Source organism: Oncorhynchus mykiss, chromosome 10, assembly GCF_057628025.1.
Source record: "Oncorhynchus mykiss isolate SJ-2025 chromosome 10, ASM5762802v1, whole genome shotgun sequence".
Lineage (NCBI taxonomy): Eukaryota > Metazoa > Chordata > Actinopteri > Salmoniformes > Salmonidae > Oncorhynchus > Oncorhynchus mykiss.
Window position 1 is genome coordinate 38,813,380 of NC_143031.1, and position 20,694 is coordinate 38,834,073.

The 20,694-nt window shown below is 40.7% G+C and overlaps 1 protein-coding gene across 2 annotated transcripts in view; it reads right to left on the bottom strand.

The window, feature by feature from the left end:
• Positions 1 to 9,765, bottom strand: part of LOC110533842 (ephrin-B1) — a 79,502-nt gene extending 69,737 nt beyond the window's left edge. The window contains exon 1 of one of the 2 annotated variants that reach the window (XM_021618384.3): positions 8,599 to 9,765. In XM_021618384.3, coding sequence (XP_021474059.1) covers positions 8,599 to 8,717 — 119 coding nt within the window. In that variant the 5' untranslated portion in view covers positions 8,718 to 9,765. The remainder of the gene's footprint in view (positions 1 to 8,598) is intronic. The other variant, XM_090186556.1, reaches the window with a different exon arrangement.
• Positions 9,766 to 20,694: the final 10,929 nt, after the last annotated feature.

The window sequence follows — 20,694 nt, forward strand, 5'->3', positions numbered from 1 at the left end:
ATATAATCGATGCGGTGCGCATCCGCAAAAAAGGACTGTCGTTGCTCCAACGTGTACCTAACCATAAACATCAATGCCTTTCTTAAAATCAATACACAGAAGTATATATTTTTAAACCTGCCTATGTAGCTAAAAGAAATCCAGGTTAGCAGGCAATATTAACCAGGTGTAATTGTGTCACTTCCCTTGCGTTCATTGCACGCAGAGTCAGGGTATATGCAACAGTTTGGCAGAACTGGGTATATGCAACTAATTTTCCAGAATTTTATGTAATTATGACATAATATTGAAGGTTGTGCAATGTAACAGCAATATTTAGACTTAGGGATGCCATCCGTTAGATAAAATACGGAACGGTTCCATATTTCGCTGAAAGAATAAACGTTTTGTTTTCAAAATGATAGTTTCCAGATTCGACCATATTAATGACCTAAGGCTCGTATTTCTGTGTGTTATTATGTTATAATTACGTCTATGATTTGATAGAGCAGTCTGACTGAGCAATGGTAGGCATCAGCAGGCTCGTAAGCATTCATTCAAACAGCACTTTCGTGCATTTTGCCAGCAGCTCTTCGCAATGCTTCAAGCATTGCGCTGTTTATGACTTTAAGCCTATCAACTCCCAAGATTAGGCTGGTGTAACCGATGTGAAATGGCTAGCTAGTTAGCAGGGTGCGCGCTAATAGCGTTTCAAACGTCACTCGCTCTGAGACTTGGAGTAGTTGTTCCCCTTGCTCTGCATGGGTAACGCTGCTTTGAGGGTGGCTGTTGTCGATGTGTTCCTAGTTCGAGCCCAGGTAGGGGCGAGGAGAGGGATGGAAGCTATAATGTTACACTGGCAATACTAAAGTGCCTATAAGAACATCCAATAGTCAAAGGTATTGAAATACAAATCGTATAGAGAGAAATAGTCCTATAATTCCTATAATAACTACAACCTAAAACTTCTAACTGGGAATATTGAAGACTCATGTTAAAAGGAACCACCAGCTTTCATATGTTCTCATGTTCTGAGCAAGGAACTTAAACGTTAGCTTTTTTACATGGCACATTGCACTTTTACTTTCTTCTCCAACACGTTGTTTTTGCATTATTTAAACCAAATTGAACATGTTTCATTATTTATTTGAGGCTAAATTTATTTTATTGATGTATTATATTTAGTTAAAATAAGTGTTCATTCAGTATTGTTGTAATTGTCATTATGAATAAATAAAAATCGGCCGATTATTCGGTATCGGCTTTTTTTGGTCCTCCAATAAATCGGCATCGGCATTGAAAAATCATAATCGGTCGACCTCTAATAAAAATAGCTTTGTTTGCAGAAGGTATCAAAATTGTCAATGAATGTTACACATACAGAGCTGCAGTAGTCACATAACTGCCAGTTATGGAGGGCTAAAAGTCTGCTGAAACATTCAATGCTACAATTTAGGGAGGGCACAGGGACATATATTATGGGGAGTTTGTTGGTGTCAAGCAGAGATCCAATCAGTTATTTAAAATCCATCTTCAGCTGTTCTGAGCTGCCCTTAATGTAATTGAATCAGAGTCAATTTCCTGATGCAGGTTTAAATTGTTTGGGAGCAGTTTACTGATGTCCTGTACTCGTGCTCCTGGATAGCACAAAGTTTTGCTCCAAGAACTGAGACATTTCTCACCATTGAACTGCCCAATACAACAGACCGAGAAGGGGTTGAAGAAATCTGCTCATTCCTACACCTCACAAAATTTGTGGAACCTTTCACAGGCCCACAAGAAGCAGGATAGCATATGCCCGCAGCTCCCGGGCAATAGGTCCAGACCTCCCACAGCAGGCAGTGACCTGATAGATCCAGAGAGAAGGAAAGGAGCTGAACTTGCTGCTGGATTCAGCCTAGTAGGAGTCAGCGCAGCCGTCGCAGACATAGGTAGTCCCAGCGGTGAAGGCGCAGTTAGATCAGGCACCAGGGCGGCAAAGCTATTCCTCATGTCAATCTGCGCCAGACCTCTCGCAGGCATTCCAGTCCGCTTAGCAGCATGCCGCTGCCTTCGTTTTCCACGACTTGTGACATGCGACCAGTGCTGATTGGAACAATCCTCTTGCTGTTCTCCGTCTACTCCACTGCAAGATGGAAGAGGAGAAGCAGATGGAGACGACTTCCTTGGCAGGTAAGTTACAGGTAGCATAGGCCATTCGGATAGGGACAGATGACAACGTGGGGATACATCCATTAAGCCCGAGTGGCGTCCAGCCACAGGAGTTGAGAGAGAAAAAGTTCCAATTTGCGTTTTCCCCCATAAGTTCACACAGAATTGACATTTGCTTGCTAAGGATAGCCACCTCATTCCGCAAGCAAACAACTGCTTCATTGAAACTCCGGATTGTCAATATTGTCCCGGAAAAGAGCGTAATAAACACAGCTGCTACAGCGCTGGAGACGTTCGTTGGCTATTCCAGGCGAAGCAGGCTCCATTGCAACCTAGCTAGCTGGCTAGTAAGTAGCAGATGTTGCAGGCCTGGGCAACTCCAGTCCTCGGGGGCCTGATTGGTGTCACACTTTTGCTCCAGCCCCAGCTAACACACCTGACTCCAATAATCAACTAATCATGATCTTTAGTTAAAAATGCAATTAGTATAAAAGCAGGTGTGTTTGCTAGGGATAGGGGAAAAGTGTAACACCAATCAGGCTCCCGAGGACTACTGAAATTGCCCAGACCTGTAAGAGGGTTGGGGTTGTTACTCCAACAAGGTCATATTATCTATTACTCATTACTTATTTTAACAGTAACAAATTACTTTACTTATCACTTCATGGGAAAAGTGATTAGTTACAATACTCTTTATATTACTTTTGCCTTACACCCCAAAAGGTTGCTCAATGTAAACAACATTACAGAGGTAGGATCTTAATTTGTGCCAGTTTGCTACAGCAGTAATATAATTCTGCAGAAACAGGAAAATATAATTATTATGTGGATTATAATTTATGGACATTTGTGTAAAGGTTGATAGATTTTGTTGTTAGGGCAAATCAAGTCTGAAATTTCAAAGTGGAACTTTATAAGCCTTTTTAAAACTCAAAAACACTCAAATGTTGCATTTCCTGTGTGCAGTAAAATTCTCAGCATCAAAAAAATGATCAAATTAAGATCCTACATCTCTACATTATGTAGGACTATTCTACCATGGATAAGGGCAGAATTTCCTCTACAACATACCCAGTTACAAGCTTGTTCAGCTCCCCCCGGGTTACAGCCTGTCCTCCAGAACTATTCAAATCAAACCTTGGTTGTTTGGATGAGGTAGGCCTAAAGACATCTTCAGCAGCAGTGGTCAGGCCTCAGGGATCTTTTCGCTACAAGTTTTGTCTTGCTTTTGCAGGTGCTTCAAAAGATTTGGAAGTTGTGTTTCTAGCAGTGGAGAGCACAGTTTATATTTCACAGTTATATTCTTGTAATTTTATCCTCCTACCAAATCAAAGTAATGGGAGTACTTCCACGCTGAGAAACCCAACGCTTCTGCCATGTTTAATCTCCCTCACTAAAGCAGTTAGTAGTAATGTGTGAGTGTTAACAGGAACTTGGTGAGAGGACATCAAACTCAGGTTGAAAACAATGAGAATCGGGGGCGGGGGATTTTTAAATATTGTGCCAACAGAGAGGGAATAATAATCTTCAAAAATATTTATTTGGATCAATAACTAATAGGAAGGGAATGATAACAAAAGTAACAATGAACTATCTGTGATCAGTAACTGTAATATTATTACTCAAATTGGAACAGTACTCCATTATATTACTTGTTACCACAAAAACATATATTATTTCTGTAACGGGTTACTTTGTAACGCGTTAACCCCGACACTGCTAATGACTGACTGCTTTTACTTTCCTTTCATTCTTGAACTAAGCCGCCCTGAGGTGGCTCTAAGTCTCTCCTCTTTGTGATGGGGTCTGGGTTTCTGTGAAACGTTATCAAAACCAGCGTGAAGGGATGAGGCCAGGAGGAGAACAAAACCACTCCTGTGACACTTCTCAAAGGAATCTCTTTCTTGTGTAAACTACGGCTGAAACCTAGGGAGCAGGGGCATGGGTGGGTTTATTAAAGGCTGGAGGGTTGGCACAGCCTATTTAAACAGTGACAGAGTTAATCTCTAGACTGTCACTTTTAATCACAGGAGCATTGATCATGATGGCACAGTCAGGCAAAGCTCGAGCTACTTCACTTGGCTCTAATGCATTAAACACACAGGCCACTCGATATTTGCTCAATTTATCATACACTGCTGAATCTTCCGACCAAGCTAGATCTGTAATTGTCTGTATGGAAGGCCATGTGACTTTGTGGGAACAATTAAAACACAAATCAATATCAATTTTCTCTCCCGTTTTACAATGTGATGTCAAACTGTTGACATAACCATAGACCAGTCACTGCAGACAGTCCCTCGTCTCGGTCTTCACAGAGTGAGAATTCCGAGGTTTCACCCCTCTTAAAGATAACTTCAATAACACATGAGCTGAGTGGTTAAAACATTAACTGACTGGTGTCTCCCTTCTCTTTTTTTGTCTCCACTTGTTTTTCCTTGAGGAATTAAATCAGGGATTTGTTGAATTACCTAAAGCTGAAGGGTCTTATTTCAAGATTGCGCAAACAAAAATAATACTCCCTGGCTTTAACAGGCAAAGATCATTTCTGAATCATTGGCAACAGTATAATTATGGTATGAAGTGCACCATCAAATGGAATGAAACTGCTTTCAAACATATTTTTTTCTTAACAGCTATCTTCGTGTTGTCCTATCATAACCTCTGTGAGAAGACCTTTCAGAAAATGCCCTCATGAAGATATTATAAAACTATTACTGTTTGCATGTAAGTGCAAGTTGTCTAAAAGCTTACCATTGCCTGTAATTCACATGTGCCAATGGTTAAACACAACAAATATAGTCTCTTGACGACATACAGTAGGCCTGACTGAACACCACCTGCTTGGGTCTGTCAGACACCGAACTCATAATCTTGGAAATTACAAGGCCAGAATTACATTACAAGACCAGAATTACATTACAAGGCCAGAATTACATATTGTTCTCACAAGGGAGAGAGATGGCTGGGTGAATGTATGAGATTTAGCAGAGATGGGTCTCAAAAGCTGATAGATTTACTACATGTAGGATGCTTTAAGTGACAAATGACTATATTCTTTCTCAATGTTTTTGTGAGATACCAGTTCCAGCCCAACATGGGAATTGCTATACCACACTATATTATAAGATGACAAATATGATATCAAGTATTTTTTCTAAGGCTATCACATGCATAACAAAATAAATACAAGTTTGTCATAATATATCAAAAAAATAATGGTAGATCTGTAGTAAATGCAAGTAAATCTATATTAAGTTAATAGTGAGCTCAATTGAGATTTTCAATTACCGCATTTTATTCCACCCTGAGAAATTAGAGAGAAGCAGGTTTGTTCAATATCAATAAATCCAATTACAGCTATTTCCCCCTTGCAAACACTCCATTTAGCTGCTGTCTCAGAAGAGAGAAAAAGCTCAAATAATATATTCGGTTATCTATCCTTCTTGCAGAAGAAACAGCAGGTTGCTATCTAGCTAGCTAGATAGCTAACATGACTAGCTAGCTAAACAATGTTTGTTATCAAATCAGAAAATAGAGTGTCACGAGTAGTTTAAAACGGCCCGTGACAGGCGCACGAATCAACGGCAGAAAGAAAAAGCATAACTCTGGTAATATTGGGCATAACTTTCACATGCTTTTGGTTAGAGGCACACAGTCTTCAGCTATGTAAAGGAGCAAGCAAGCATTGACTAGCTGTGTTCCATGTTGTGTTCTGCACTTAAAACGGTCAGTGTGGAAATGTGCACTTAATATGGTTATGTGCGTTGAAGAAATGGAGATGCGATTAACAGCGGCAAAGAAATGATGGTGGTAAACATGTCAAGCGTTAACTTTGACAGACGTAATTTGAATGTTTAAATTAGAAGTCTGCAAGAAACAACATGTCCAAAATGTTAACAGTATCTTAAAATGTTGGCTTGTGACCAAAGAACAACAGCTTTTAAGTGCATTCATCTTTGTATTCTGTCTAGAGTTCACACTTTTAAGCATTCTGTCAATTTCCTTGGTCTACCACAAGCTTTTCCTCATGTGCTCAATCACCATCTCTGCTTTTTATGATGTACAAGTTTGGTCTCTGCATCTAAGTAGGCCTATCTACATGTTTCAGTGTGACTTCATGATTCATGTGATTAAATGAAAGGAATGCTCTTCTTAAGTTTATAGCTGTAACGGTGTGGGCTAGCCAAGCCAGAGGTCTGGTACTGGTGAGAATTCAGCAGACAGTGTGGCTGAAGTGTATAAGACTCAATGTGGTAGACCGTCTGCATAACTTTAATAAGGCAAAATAATAAAGAGCCGGAGAAGGGAATGGTGGCAACCCAAAAACATTTCTGTTAGTCTGTTAATCTGAACAAGCAAAAGAAATACTGAGTGCCAAAGTAAAAGACCATTTGAGTGAACATTGACAGAGAAGTGAAGTATCCCATTGAGAAAAATGTGTAAATCATAAAATCATACAATATAATAATTAATGTAATAACCATTGCTTACATACTAACAGCCAATATTTTATACCAAGGGCATTTGCATGAATGTGTTTATCTTTTTTGGGGGGGGGGCTTCAGCTTCTCTGAAAATACTTGCTTTGGCCTTTTTGTTATTAGGCAATATAAAACACTTGAGACAATGTCTTCTTCAACAAACATGTGTGGGCTCTGCTCATCATCTGAGAACTGAAGTTTGAGTTTATATCCACACTGGAACTAATCCCAACTACTGACAACTTTGACATACAATATCTTGATACAAAATGGCTGCTGCATTACAATTCAAACACTACAGCTGCAGTTGGAGCAAACTTAGTCTGCACCAATTCAGCAAAATAAACGTTGTGCCTCTGTATAAAATTAATTATTTTAGTTCATACATTGGAAAGACAATCTATATTTTATGTTTTGTGGTAAGATTCTCTGGTGGTGCAGTCCTGCATTTGTTTGTGTGAATTCAATTTATAACAAATCAACAACAAAAAAATGTTATGCCTTTATGAACATGAACATGTCCTCATGTCCAGATAGATCTGTAATCAGCTTTTAAGGGCCTGTCTGCACTCTCGATGACCTAACTACAAGCATTGTAGAGGTAGGAAGAGCAAAGCATTACCCCTTGGTGGGGTAAGTAAACAAACATTAACTTACTTGAGAAAACAGCCACCAACTGTTTTAAAACAACAGTCTTTATTTTAACAAATGGTTAACGGCAATTGAAGTCTTGTCTTTTACGTTGTTCAGTGTCGTGACTTCTTTTAGACTGTGTACTGATGAGTGAACAAGGCCAGGACTAGGCCACTTCACTTGTCTACATCCACAGCTGGTGTTTAAATCCTGAATATTGAGTCCCTTGGTAACTCCTTTCAATAATAATAGAGATGTGTTCTGAACATTTCACATTTTGAAGAGATTATTATAAAATGTGTGATTCACCTTATCAGCCCATATACTGTATACTTATATGCACAACTTTTGAAATGTTTAATTGAAGGGATTTTGCCAAAAGGTTTTATATATATATATGTATGTATGTATGTGTGTATGTGTGTGTGTGTATGTATATATATATATATATATATATGTATGTATATATATGTGTGTGTTATTTTCTACACTGTAGACAGACAGAGACCACAACAGCGAAACACTTAATATAATCTATTGAAGACGAGGTCATATTAATAATTCCAGGACTAACTTGGATTGAAATACAAATATATAGACATTTGATATATATTAATCTAGATCAAATAACCAAATAACATTTAAAGGCCTACATATTCTAAAAGCAACGTGTCTACCTTCAAAGCCAGAAAGATATTGATTAAACTTGAAAAACACACTTATAAATGTGTCATTCCAGCCAGAGGAGAGCACCTGAAAACACATATGAGAACACACACACCAACAGCAGTTGCTGCCTCTCCCTTGATTGTAGAGACCACTCTGCAGTAGAGATGCAGGCTACCCGTAAATGATGGGGCCTGGTTGATTCTAGCTGAAATTGGCACCTCATAAATGTTGGTTGGAAGTTGATTAATAGCAAACACGAGTTAATGAATCCTATCAAAAATAACCTATATGAAAGACATTTACCACAACATGTAGAAATCTGTTAATGACTCACTAGGCAGAACTGAATGCTTATTGTTGTATTGTTTAAACTATGGCCTATATGATACATGCTATCAAACAATGTACGGCTTTTTCCTATGATGCCTTCTTTCATATTGTTTTACAGCATGCTGTTTCATTCAACACTGTGTGAGTCTTCAGAGCCAGCACATCACAGAGTCCTGAATGTCATTCAGCGCAAACAGTAGTCGAAAACATGTCCTGGCGTCAATGCATATTTATTTCCATTAGCAAGCTTTACGCATGCTAATAGAATAACATAAGTATTCAGTGTTTTTTTCAATGCATGGTAATACAGTTTACGTCTTCTATAGGCTAGATTAGCAAATTTAACACTTACTTGGGGTTTTGCGAGTTCCAAATCACCGATTCCAATGATTTGGCATAGGGCAACAGCGACCTGCACAAGACTGTCAAAATCCAAAGGTAGTACTTCCAATTGGAACCGGAGCCTGCCATTTCCACGCTTATTCAGTCAGGCAAATTAGTCAACGGCACAATGAAATCATTCGAAAATGTGGATACAGTGTAAATCTCGCACAATTCTAGATCCCATTCACTAGTGTCGCATGTAGCCTAGCCTAGATTATACGTAAATCTACGTTGACGATAGACAAATATTAACCAGCAATGAATATAATATATGAAATCCTATTTTCCCGTTTCGTGCAGGCTATGCAAGCAGAACAAGAGTATCTTGCAGGTGAGTGAGTCAATGTTCTGGATTCTTTATCTCATCACCTTACCGGTGTCGAATATATTTCTAAGGTAGGATATGCGCACGTTTAAACGCATTGATAGAACAAGTTTCTTGTTACTGGTCAGAAAATAATGTTGAATCCGGTAACAAGTGGAGTCTTCACCCACGAACCCGTACGCTGGAGTGCGTTTTGCCGTTGTTGATGCACATTTAACAAGCAGACTACAATAAATGTGACTCTTTTGTTATTGCTTCTTCAGTAAACATCTGTTTTGTCCAGTTGGTGCAACTGTGTCTTCTTTGTATGGTGAAGCCGTTGTCTATAGATACATCCATTTAATTTTTAGCGACTATTAAAAAAAAAAAAACGCTCTGACAGAAAATATTTTGCGTACCTCCAAAGTAGCCTACTCCATCAGTGTAGCAGCAGACTCAAAAACAGTCGCGATAAAATGCGTAAAATCCTTATTTCAGGTGGACATTAGGCTCCGATGCATTGAATTTAGAATCCACTTGAAATGTTACAGTCTGCCTGTATATTGTGGACACCAACTCATGTTCGAAGTCCGCGCTGAACTGCTTCTTCCAAAGGGCATGAATAGTCTCTTAAACATCACGTCATTGATACGAGTGAGTAATCCAGTTCAGTCTCTAAAAAAAAAACAGTTTGTAAATAAAGTTAAATATTGTGCCTATTTAACTTGAACTCGCAATGAATTTTAGCTGTGAAGGTTCCAGCGTACAGTGCACACCAAACTAGCATTCGATACTCATTTTTCGCACACACTGCTGAGTACGTAATGCAACGCTTAGATAGCCCTGGCCTCCTAACCAATCAAGGAAGCTTGGCGAAGTCCTCTCATTATTCAGTTGGTCAACATTCTCTTGACTGAAGATATTCAGCCATAGTGCAGCCTGGGTCTTTACAGTGAATGCATTATAATTAAGAGATAATTATCTTTCTCAACATATGCACGGACTATGTTGTATAAATATGAATTCATTAGATATGGTGGCCTAGACTTGTCTCCACAATCAACAGGTAATATAGTATGCCTACATACGTTTTAACGTAGCAGTGCATGGTAAATGTATTATCAGATCTTGCTCACTACATGGGCTACTTATAAGATGTTTTGATAGAATCCAAAACATATATTTTTAAAGTTTCGTCGATTCTCCCATTACATATGGTAGTCTATTCTATGTGACTCTTGTAGGTCTAAGATGGCTTGCAATACTCATTTGACAATGTTGCCCTCTATTGGAATGGGTGGAAACGTTGTGGGAAAACAGAAAGCATTATCACGAGTGGATCTTGCTGGATCTATTCTGTTTCTATTCTATTATAGGCCTATTATGTTATATAATAAAACGTTTCCCTGCTTGTAATATATTTGATGCCTTTGAAGTGAAATGATGTTTAATATCAACGTTATGGCAGCCTATTGTAAAGTCATTACTTGGTTATAGTCCGGCTTGCTCTTTCAAAACGTATTAACCAACTTTTTTACCAGTTATAATGTGTATTTAACATTTGCTATTGATTAATAAATATCTCGATATGGTTCCAATGTAAACTATTTCTTGTTAAATCACATTTCAACACAAGCCTTAACCAAAGCTACCTAGTAAGATTGTGCTTATACACCAAAAAACTAACTAATTCTAAAAATGTAAAGTTAGAGCACAACTGTTTTCATAGTTGTGTTTCATGCCATGGTTAGCGGTAGATGCATCTCTACAAAGTCAGGAATATGTGACCTTTTCATATTGCTGTAACTTCATCTATGGCAGGTCTCTAAAAATAACTCATTGCTCTAAACTAGATGTTTGATTGGTGACCTACTTAGGATAGACACCTATAGCAACTTTACATTGCAGTTTGCTTATTTGAGATAACCTGATATCATGGCATGAGAGTAGACTATGTAGAAGTTTCTCCAACCTCCTTAACAAGGCATTTATTTCAACCTTTGGAATAAGGGAGGAAAAGACAAATAGGTCTTCATTTGAATATGACACTCATTGAAAATACCATTCAGGCATGTAGTGAAATGCTCCAGGAATCCAGCGGTATGATGTAGCAGACGATTGGCATGTGGCCAGGTTTAATTCCCAGATGTGGACACTACTGTTTTGTCCTTGAGAAAGGCACAGCTTCACTGAATATAATCAGCTGTATAGTTCTGTGTCAAGTATGACATGCAGAGTTACTCTCAGATTGCAATTGCCATCAACCAGACACATATTATAAATTGTTGTTTGTATGCATTTCAAGTCATGTTTGCCACCCAGTAAGAGGGAGATGGATGCAGCTAGTTGTCATCATTATATCTTTTTTTTATTGAACCTTTATTTAACTAGGCAAGTCAGTTAAGAACAAATTCTTATTTACAATGACGGCCTACCCCGGCCAAACCCGGACAACGCTGGGCCAATTGTGCGACGCCCTATGGGACTTCCAATCACGGCCGGATGTGATACATCCTTGATTCGAACCAGGGACTGTAGTGACACCTCTTGTGCTGAGATGCAGTGCCTTAGACCGCTGCGCCACAGGGGAAAATGAGTTTATTGATAAAAGATGGACTACTTTTTAGTACTAAGAGGTGTGTTTGGACAGTTTTATTTTAGAGCTGACTGTTTAGACTGATGTTATAAATACATATCCAATGAATGGCAGCCACTGTGGCGAGATTTTCATTTAGATCATTCTTGGCTATGGATTTCCCCTTGTGTTTTTACTGGTTATGGACTTAGACAGATGACCTCAACAACTGTCTGACAGTACAGTCATGGCCAAAATTTTTGAGAATTACACAAATATTAATTTCCACAAAGTTTGCTGCTTCAGTGTCTTTAGATATTTTTGTCCAATACTGAAGTATAATTACAAGCATTTCATAAGTGTCAAAGGCTTTTATTGACAATTACTTGAAGTTGATGCAAAAAGTCTATTTGCAGTGTTGACCCTTATTTTTCAAGACCTCTGCAATCCGCCCTGGCATGCTGTCAATTAACTTCTGGGCCACATCCAGACTGATGGCAGCCAATTCTTTTATAATCAATGCTTGGAGTTTGTCAGAATTTGTGGGTGTTTGTTTGTCCACTCGCCTCTTGAGGATTGACCACAAGTTCTCAATGAGATTAAGGTCTGGGGAGTTTCCTGGCCATGGACCCAAAATATCGATGTTTTGTTCCCTGAGCCACTTAGTTATCACTTTTGCCTAATGGCAAGGTGCTCCATCATGCTGGAAAAGGCATTGTTCGTCACCAAACTGTTCCTGGATGGTTGGGAGAAGTTGCTCTCAGAGGATGTGTTGGTACCATTCTTTATTCATGGCTGTGTTCTTAGGCAAAATTGTGAGTGAACCCACTCCCTTGGCTTAGAAGCAACACCACACATGAATGGTCTCAGGATGCTTTACTGTTGGCATGACACAGGACTGAAGGTAGCGCTCACCTTGTCTTCTCCGGACAAGCTTTTTCCCGGATGCCCCAAACAATCGTAAAGGGAATTCATCAGAGAAAATGACTTTACCCCAGTCCTCAGCTGTCCAATCTCTGTACCTTTTGCAGAATATCAGTCTGTCCCTGATGTTTTTCCTGGAGAGAAGTGGCTTTCCTGGAGAGAAGTGGCTTTTTTGCTGTCTTCTTGACACCAGGCCATCCTCCAAAAGTCTTCGCCTCACTGTGCGTGCAGATGCACTCACACCTGCCTGCTGCCATTCCTGAGCAAGCACTGTACTCGTGGTGCCCCGATCCCACAGCTGAATCAACTTCAGGAGATGGTCCTGGTGCTTGCTGGACTTTCTTGGGCACCCTGAAGCCTTCTTCACAACAATTGAACCGCTCTCCTTGAATTTCTTGATGATCCGATAAATGGTTGATTTAGGTGCAATCTTACTGGCAGCAATGTCCTTGCCTGTGAAGCCCTTTTTGTGCAAAGCAATGATGATGGCACGTGTTTACTTGCAGGTAACCATGGTTGACAGAGGAAGAACAATGATTCTAAGCACCACCCTCATTTTGAAGCTTCCAGTCTGTTATTCAAACTCAATCAGCATGACAGAGTGATCTCCAGCTTTGTCCTCGTCAACACTCACACCTGTGTTAACGAGAGAAACACTGACATGATGTCAGCTGGTCCTTTTGTGGCAGGGCTGAAATGCATTGGAAATGTTTTTTGGGGGATTCAGTTAATTTACATGGCAAAGAGGGACTTCGCAATTAATTGCAATTAATCTGATCACTCTTCATAACATTCTGGAGTATATGCAAATTGCCATCATACAAACTGAGGCAGCAGATTTTGTGAAAATGAATATTTGTGTCATTCTCAAAACATTTGGTCACGACTGTAGATCAATACCATAATAAATGGTCTAATAGAAAATATAGTTTCTGAACATTAACATTTGTTTGGCCATCTTGTACCTGCTGATGTCATACTGTACCTTTACTGTAAAATTAGTGATATCGGAATTACATTCTTACATTCCCCTTACATTGCTGCATCGCTGTACCAATTTAGACTATGAAAAAGAAGTGCTACTGTTGTTAGAAATTATGTGTGTTAATTAGCTCTAAAAGGGGTTCTCTATCTAAAGTACATTGTCTATATACAATGCATTCCAAAAGTATTCAGACCCATTTACTTTTTCCACATTTTTTTTTATTTTTCTAAAATGGATTAAATTGTTTTTTTTCCCCTCGTCAATCTACAGAAATTTATTTTAAAAACAAACAAACTGAAATATCAATTTACTTAAGTATTCAGACCCTTTACTCAGTACTTTGTTGAATGACCTTTGGCAGCGATTACAGCTTCGAGTCTTCTTGGGTATGATGCTAAAAACTTGGCACACCTGAATTTGGGGAGTTTCTCCCATTCATCTCTGCAGATCCTCTCAAGCGCTGTCAGGTTCGATGGGGAGCATTGCTACACAGCTATTTTCAAGATTCTCCAGAGATGTTCGATCAGGCTCAAGTCCAGACTCTGTCTGGGCCACTCAAGGACATTCAGAGACTTGAACCGAAGCCACTCCTGTGTTGTCTTGGATGTGTGCTTAGGGTCGTTGTTCTGTTGAAAGGTGAACTTTTGCCCCAGTCTGAGGTCCTGAGCGCTCTGGAGCAGGTTTTCATCAAGGACCTCTCTGTACTTTGCTCCGTTCATCTCTCCCTCGATCCTGACTAGTCTCCCACTCCCTGCTGCTGAAAAACATCGCACAGCATTAGATAGCCCTGGCCTCCTAACCAATCAATGAACCTTGGCGAAGTCCTCTCATTATTCAGTTGGTCAACATTCTCTTGACTGAAGAGAACACAGCACCACCATGCTTCACCGTAGGGATGGTGCCAGGTTTCCTCCAGACGTGACGCTTGGCATTCAGGCCAAAGTGTTCAATCTTGGTTTCATCAGACAAGATAATCTTATTTCTCATGGCCTGGGAGTCCTTTAGGTGCCTTTTGTCAAACTCCAAGTGGGCTGTCATGTACCTTTTACTGAGGAGTGGCTTCCATCTGGCCACTCTACCATAAAGGCCTGAATGCTAGAGTGCTGCAGAGATGGTTGTCCGTCTGGAAGGTTCTCCCATCTCCACAGAGGAACTCTGGAGCTCTATCAGAGTGACCATAGAGTTGTTGGTCATCTTCCTGATTGCTCAGTTTGGTCAGGCTGCCAGCTCTAGGAATAGTCTTGGTGGTTCCAAACTTCTTCCATTTAAGAATGATGGAGGCCACTGTGTTCTTGGGGAACTTCAATGCTGCAGACCCTTCTCCATATCTGTGCTTTGACACAATCCTGTTTCGGAGCTCTATGGACAATTCCTTCGACCTCATGACTTGGTTTTTGCTCTGACATGCACTGCCAACTGTGGGACCTTATATAGACAGGTGTGTGCCTTTCCAAATCACGTCCAATCAATTTAATTTACCACAGGTGTTGTAGAAACAACTCAAGGAAGATCAATGGAACCGGATGCACCTGAGCTCAATTTCGAGTCTCATAGCAAAGGGTCTGAATACTTATGTAAATAAGGTATTTCTGTTTATTTTTAATAATTTTGCAAACATTTCTAGAAAACAGTTTTCGCTTTGTCATTACAGGGTATTCAAATCAAATCAAAGATTATTTGTCACGTGCGCCGAATACAACAGATGTAGACCTTAGTGAAATGCATACTTACAGGCTCTAACCAATAGTGCAAAAATGGTATTTGGTGAACAATAGGTAGGTAAAGAAATATAACAACAGTAAAAAGACAGGCTATATACTGTAGCGAGGCTACATACAGACAGGCTGATTGAGATAGTATGTATATGTAGCCATGGTTTTAGTGACTATGCATATATGATGAACAGAGAGTAGAAGTAGCGTAAAAGAGGGGTTGGCGGGTGGTGGGTGTGCGGGAGCACTTGTTGGTCGGCCCAATTGAGGTAGTATGTACATGAATGTATAGTTAAAGTAGCTATGCATATATGATAAACAGAGAGTAGCAGCAGCATAAAAAGAGGGGTTGGGGGGATAGTGGGGCACACAATGCAAATACCTTTTCAGAAGTCTTATGGCTTGGGGGTAAAAACTGTTGAGGCCTTTTTATCCTAGACTTGGCACTCCGGTACCGCTTGCCATGCGGTAGTAGAGAGAACAGTCTATGACTGGGGTGGCTGGGGTCTTTGACAATTTTTAGGGCCTTCCTCTGACACCGCCTGGTGTAGAGGTCCTGGATGGTAGGCAGCTTAGCCCCAGTGATGTACTGGGCCATACGCACCACCCTCTGTAGTGCCTTGCGGTCAGAGGCCGAGCAATTGCCATACCAGGCAGTGATGCAACCAGTCAGGATGCTCTCGATGTTGCAGCTGTAGAACATTTTGAGGATCTCAGGACCCATGTCAAATCATTTTAGTTTCCTAAGGGGGAATAGGCTTTGTAGTGCCCCCTTCACGACTGTCTTGGTGTGTTTGGACCATGTTAGTTTGTAAACTTGAAGCTCTCAACCTGCTCCAATACAGCCCCGTCGATGAGAATGGGGGTGTTCTCGGTCCTCCTTTTCCTGTAGTCCGCAATCATCTCCTTAGTCTTGGTTATGTTGAGGGAGAGGTTGTTATTCTGGCACCACCCGGCCAGGTCTCTGACCTCCTCCCTATAGGCTGTCTTGTCGGTTGCATAACCCCGGTTCTCTGATAATATAGGTGAGGTATCTCCCTATGGGGAATGCACTTTGAGGCGATGACCACAAGGAAACTCTAATCACCCAACATAGACAGACAGGAAGTGTGGCCAATAGTGGGGAACCCCACTCCTTATAAGGTGCCATGATCCCGCCCTCTAGCCATTATCAAGAATATGTTTTCTTTGATATTCATAGCATGAAGGGAAACATAGTTATATTCCTCACTCATAATATTAGAGTACGCAAAGTAACCGTAAGTTGTTTTTCAAATACTTATTTTGGTATTTCACTGTGGAGATATAGCCAACTCCCGTAGCGCTCATATACTCTCCGAAGCTAAATAGTCTCAAGAGCATCACCCCTCAAAGGCCTTGACACTGAGCACTGTATGCGCCAACGAAGTCCAGTCGGTAGAACCGCATTACAGATCTCTCTAAAAGAGATGCCATTGAACAATGCCCATGACACAGCCCAACCTCTGGTGGGGTGAGCTCTCAAGCCCTCCGGAGGTGGTAACCCCTCTCTATTATAAGCCACTATAATAGCCTCCACTATCCAGTAGGATAGGCACTGACGAGAAATGGGCCTGTCCGTAATAGGGAGGTGTCCAAGAGACGAGAGCCCTACGTCCTGTCCATGAAGACACGTAAGGCGTACACAAGACACAAGGGATGGAGATGCTCTTCTATCGTAGAGGGAAAGGGCGGTGAGTGAAAGACTAACAGCTCTAACATGAGCACTGCTGACTTTAGGCACAAAATCAGGGTGAGGCTGTAAGGTAACCTTGGATAACCCCAGGGCCAAATTGCAGGCACATGTGGTGGACTGACAGTGCATGCAGCTCACTCATCCGCTTTGCAGATGTAATGGCTATAAGTAAAGCAGTTTTAAATGAGAGATGTCTTATTCCAACGCTTTCCAGTGGCTTGAACGGCTGCTGTGAAATGGCCTCAAGCACAATAGATAGGGGACTTAAGGCTTGGACGCAGGCTGTAAGCAATGTAAGCCCTCAAAGAGAAATTGGGGGGGTCACACTGTGTTATTGTCGAAGCCTGTATGACAGGCAGAGATGGCAGCCAGGGACACCTTTACAAAGATCCTGTAAAAAGCATAGCACCTCTGAAATGGAGCATTGGAAGGGAATTCTCTTTTTCTGCTCACACCATCCCTCAAACCCATGCCACTTATTGTCATAGTGAGCGTGTAGAAAGGGCCTTTTCGCTCTGAATAGTCTCAACGACTGAGCAGTAGGCCTGTTGCATTAAGATTCATCCTCTCATGGGCCAGGCCCAAAGAGATAGAATATCTGGATGAGGATAGAAAATCTCTCCGTCTGCTTGGGTCAACAGATCCCTGCACAACGGCAGCTGACAGGGCTGGCCATAAAAAGCAATGAAATTATCTCCACTAGCCACAGCTGTCCTGGTCATCGAGGTGCTATAAGAATGAAGAATGACGTTCACACGTGTGCCAGCGTGTCCACCCCTAGTGGCACATTGCTGCTTGCTAATGCAAAGAAAAGTGGACAGTGTGTGTCTTTGCGTGATGCGAAGAGATCTATGGACACTTGTCTGTATTTCTCCCACACTTTGGCCACCACTTGGGGATGGAGTCTCCTGTCCCTATATAGGGGATTCCTTCTGTGTTCATTAGGTCTGGGACATGAGTTGCACGTAAAGAGAGAAGATGTGCGCTGCTCCAGAGAATAAGCTTGTGGGCTAGTCTGCACAGTTGAAGAGATCACGTGCAGTATTGGGGAAGCTACTCTGAAAATATAGTTTACCAAGCTACCAATTACATCACACTGGAAGAAGTTAAGCTACACTAACGCTAACCTTAAGAAAAAAGTTGTTTAGTTAACAACAATTACTATGAAAAAGTAGTTCCCTCCATCCTAACTACTTTGTGAAAAATTATCACATGTAAATCTGAAATCCCATTGACTACAAATTGCAAGAATAGATCACATTGGGGTCATATATTAGTTAACTGTAAGTGTAATTTAGCCTATTAAATACAAAAAATGTTTCAAGTGAAAATTGGGCAGGTCTGATGTGGAAAAACAAAATAAATTATTGCCTACCTCACTCATATAAAAAAATGTTTTGTTTTGCAAAAATAAGTATTGTGTTGTTCCAGTAGTTAGCTACATGGCAAAAAAAAACAAATGAACTACTGAAAACACTACCTAGATTTGAATTTGGTTCAACTACCACCAAGCTACTGCAAAATGTAGTGTAAATGACTAGTAGTGAACTAAATGTAGTTCACTACTCCCCAACCCTGATCGGGTGCCACCCTGGCGGTTGATGTATGCCACCACAGTCATATTGTCAGTACTGACCAGAATGTGACAATTCTGAAGAAAAGGTAAAAAATGCGTATGTAAGCACTGTAAGCAACTCGAGGTAATTTACAGCTGTTCACTGCTCTGCCCTCATGGACTGCGCTCCACCCTGTGAGACATGTCTGTCCTTACTACTATCCTCGCAGACACTACCCCATGGAAGGCTGCTAAATAGAATTCATGGACACTGCACTGTTGTATCGTGAGCCCACGAGTGGAGTCACTCAGGGTGTGGGATGGAGGACAGATGTTCACAAGATCCCACATTCCGGGCCAAGATTCAGTCCTGAGTGCCTTAACCTGCGGCAGCATTTTCACGTTTGGATGAAAAGCGTGCCCAGAGTAAACAGCCTGCTACTCAGGCCCAGTTGCTAATTCATGCATATTATTAGTAGATTTGGATAGAAAACACTCTGAAGTTTCTAAAACTGTTTGAATGATGTCTGTGATTATAACAAAACTCATATGGCAGGCGAAAACCTGAGAACAATCCAATCGGGAAGTGGGAAATATATCGAATATACAGTGTCTATGGGGTCAAATTGCATTTCCTAAGGCTTCCACTAGATGTCAACAGTCTTTAGAACCTTGTTTGACGCTTCTACTATGGAGGAGGGGGGAATGGGAGCTGAATGAGTCAGTGGTCTGCCAGAGTGGCATGAGCTGGTCATGTGCGTTCACGTGAGAGTTAGCTTGCGTTCCATTGCCATTGGACATAAATGGTGGACTTTATCGTGGAACTGGGATTCCTGGGAGTGCATTCTGATGAAGAATCATCAAAGGTAAGTGAATATTTATAATGCTATTTCTGACTTCTGTTGACTCCAACATGGCGGATATCTGTATGGCTTGATTTGTTGTCTGAGCTCCGTACTCAGATTATTGCATGGTTTGCTTTTTCCGTAAAGTTTTTTTTAAATCTGACACAGCGGTTGCATTAAGGAGAAGTATATCTCTAATTCTGTACATAACACTTGTATCTTGTATTAATGTTTATGATGACTATTTCTGTATATTTATTTGGCTCTCTGCAAAATCACTGGATGTTTTGGAAGCAAAACATTACTGAACGTAACGCGCCAATGTAAACTGAGATTCTTGGATATAAATATGCACTTTATCGAACAAAACATACATGTATTGTGTAACATGAAGTCCTATGGGTGTCATCTGATGAAGATCATCAATGGTTAGTGATTAATTTTATCTCTATTTCTGCTTTTTGTGACTCCTCTCTTTGGCTGGAAAATGGATGTATGTGTTTTTGTGACTAGGCTCTGACCTAACATAATCATATGTTGTGCTTTCGCTGTAAAGCCTTTTTAAAATCGGACATGATGGGTAGATTAACAAGAAGTTTAGCTTTAATGTGATATATTGCACTTGTGAATGTAGGAAAGTTACATATTTCTACAAAATATTTTTGAATTTCGCACACTGCCTTTTCAGCGGAATGTTGTCGAGCCAGCCTAGCCATTAAACATGCCTTAACAAGCTCTCATTGGACTGAACAAAATTAGAACTTAACTGAGAGAGCCTATGCTTGAGCTCTGACAAGGGCCTTTGACCGAAAGCTCCAACACCAGGACCACTGACCCTTTTCCCTGTGTACCACTCTGTCATAATGGAAACTCACCTGAACCAGACAACACTCAAATTCACGTAAGTACTTTGTTGCATTTAATTTCCCTTCTGTGTGACGCTGCTTCTGTGTGAAGGTGGTGTCAGTAACTGATTATTGTAAGTCTTAATTACATGTCATGATAAATACTGTTGCTGCGCTGTCCACATTCGGATGTGAACTGATAGCCTAGCCTTCTGGTAGATGAACCTATAATATCACTGTTATGAAGCTATGCTGCGCAGAGCACAAGCAAAGTGCTTCAACATCGTCAAATATAAGACCAGAACATTATCCGGGTCCACAGGAGAGATTATTTTGCAGAAAATAATGTTCCTTGAGTTTAGAGTGACGGAAGTAGCTAGTTTATAACTAATTGCTCTCTGTGTCATTATTGAGCAGAACAGCAAACAGAGGCGTTGCTATGGATACTCACACAAGCAGAGCCATGCACATAGCACATGCAGCGTGAGCAGCGCAGACAGCAAGGGACCGAAAGATGAGCAGCTAATGGATACTAACGGAGAAAGTTATTTCTGATTTTGGGTTTGGCAGGCCCGGGCAGAGATCAATCAGGCCTGGGTAGGGTA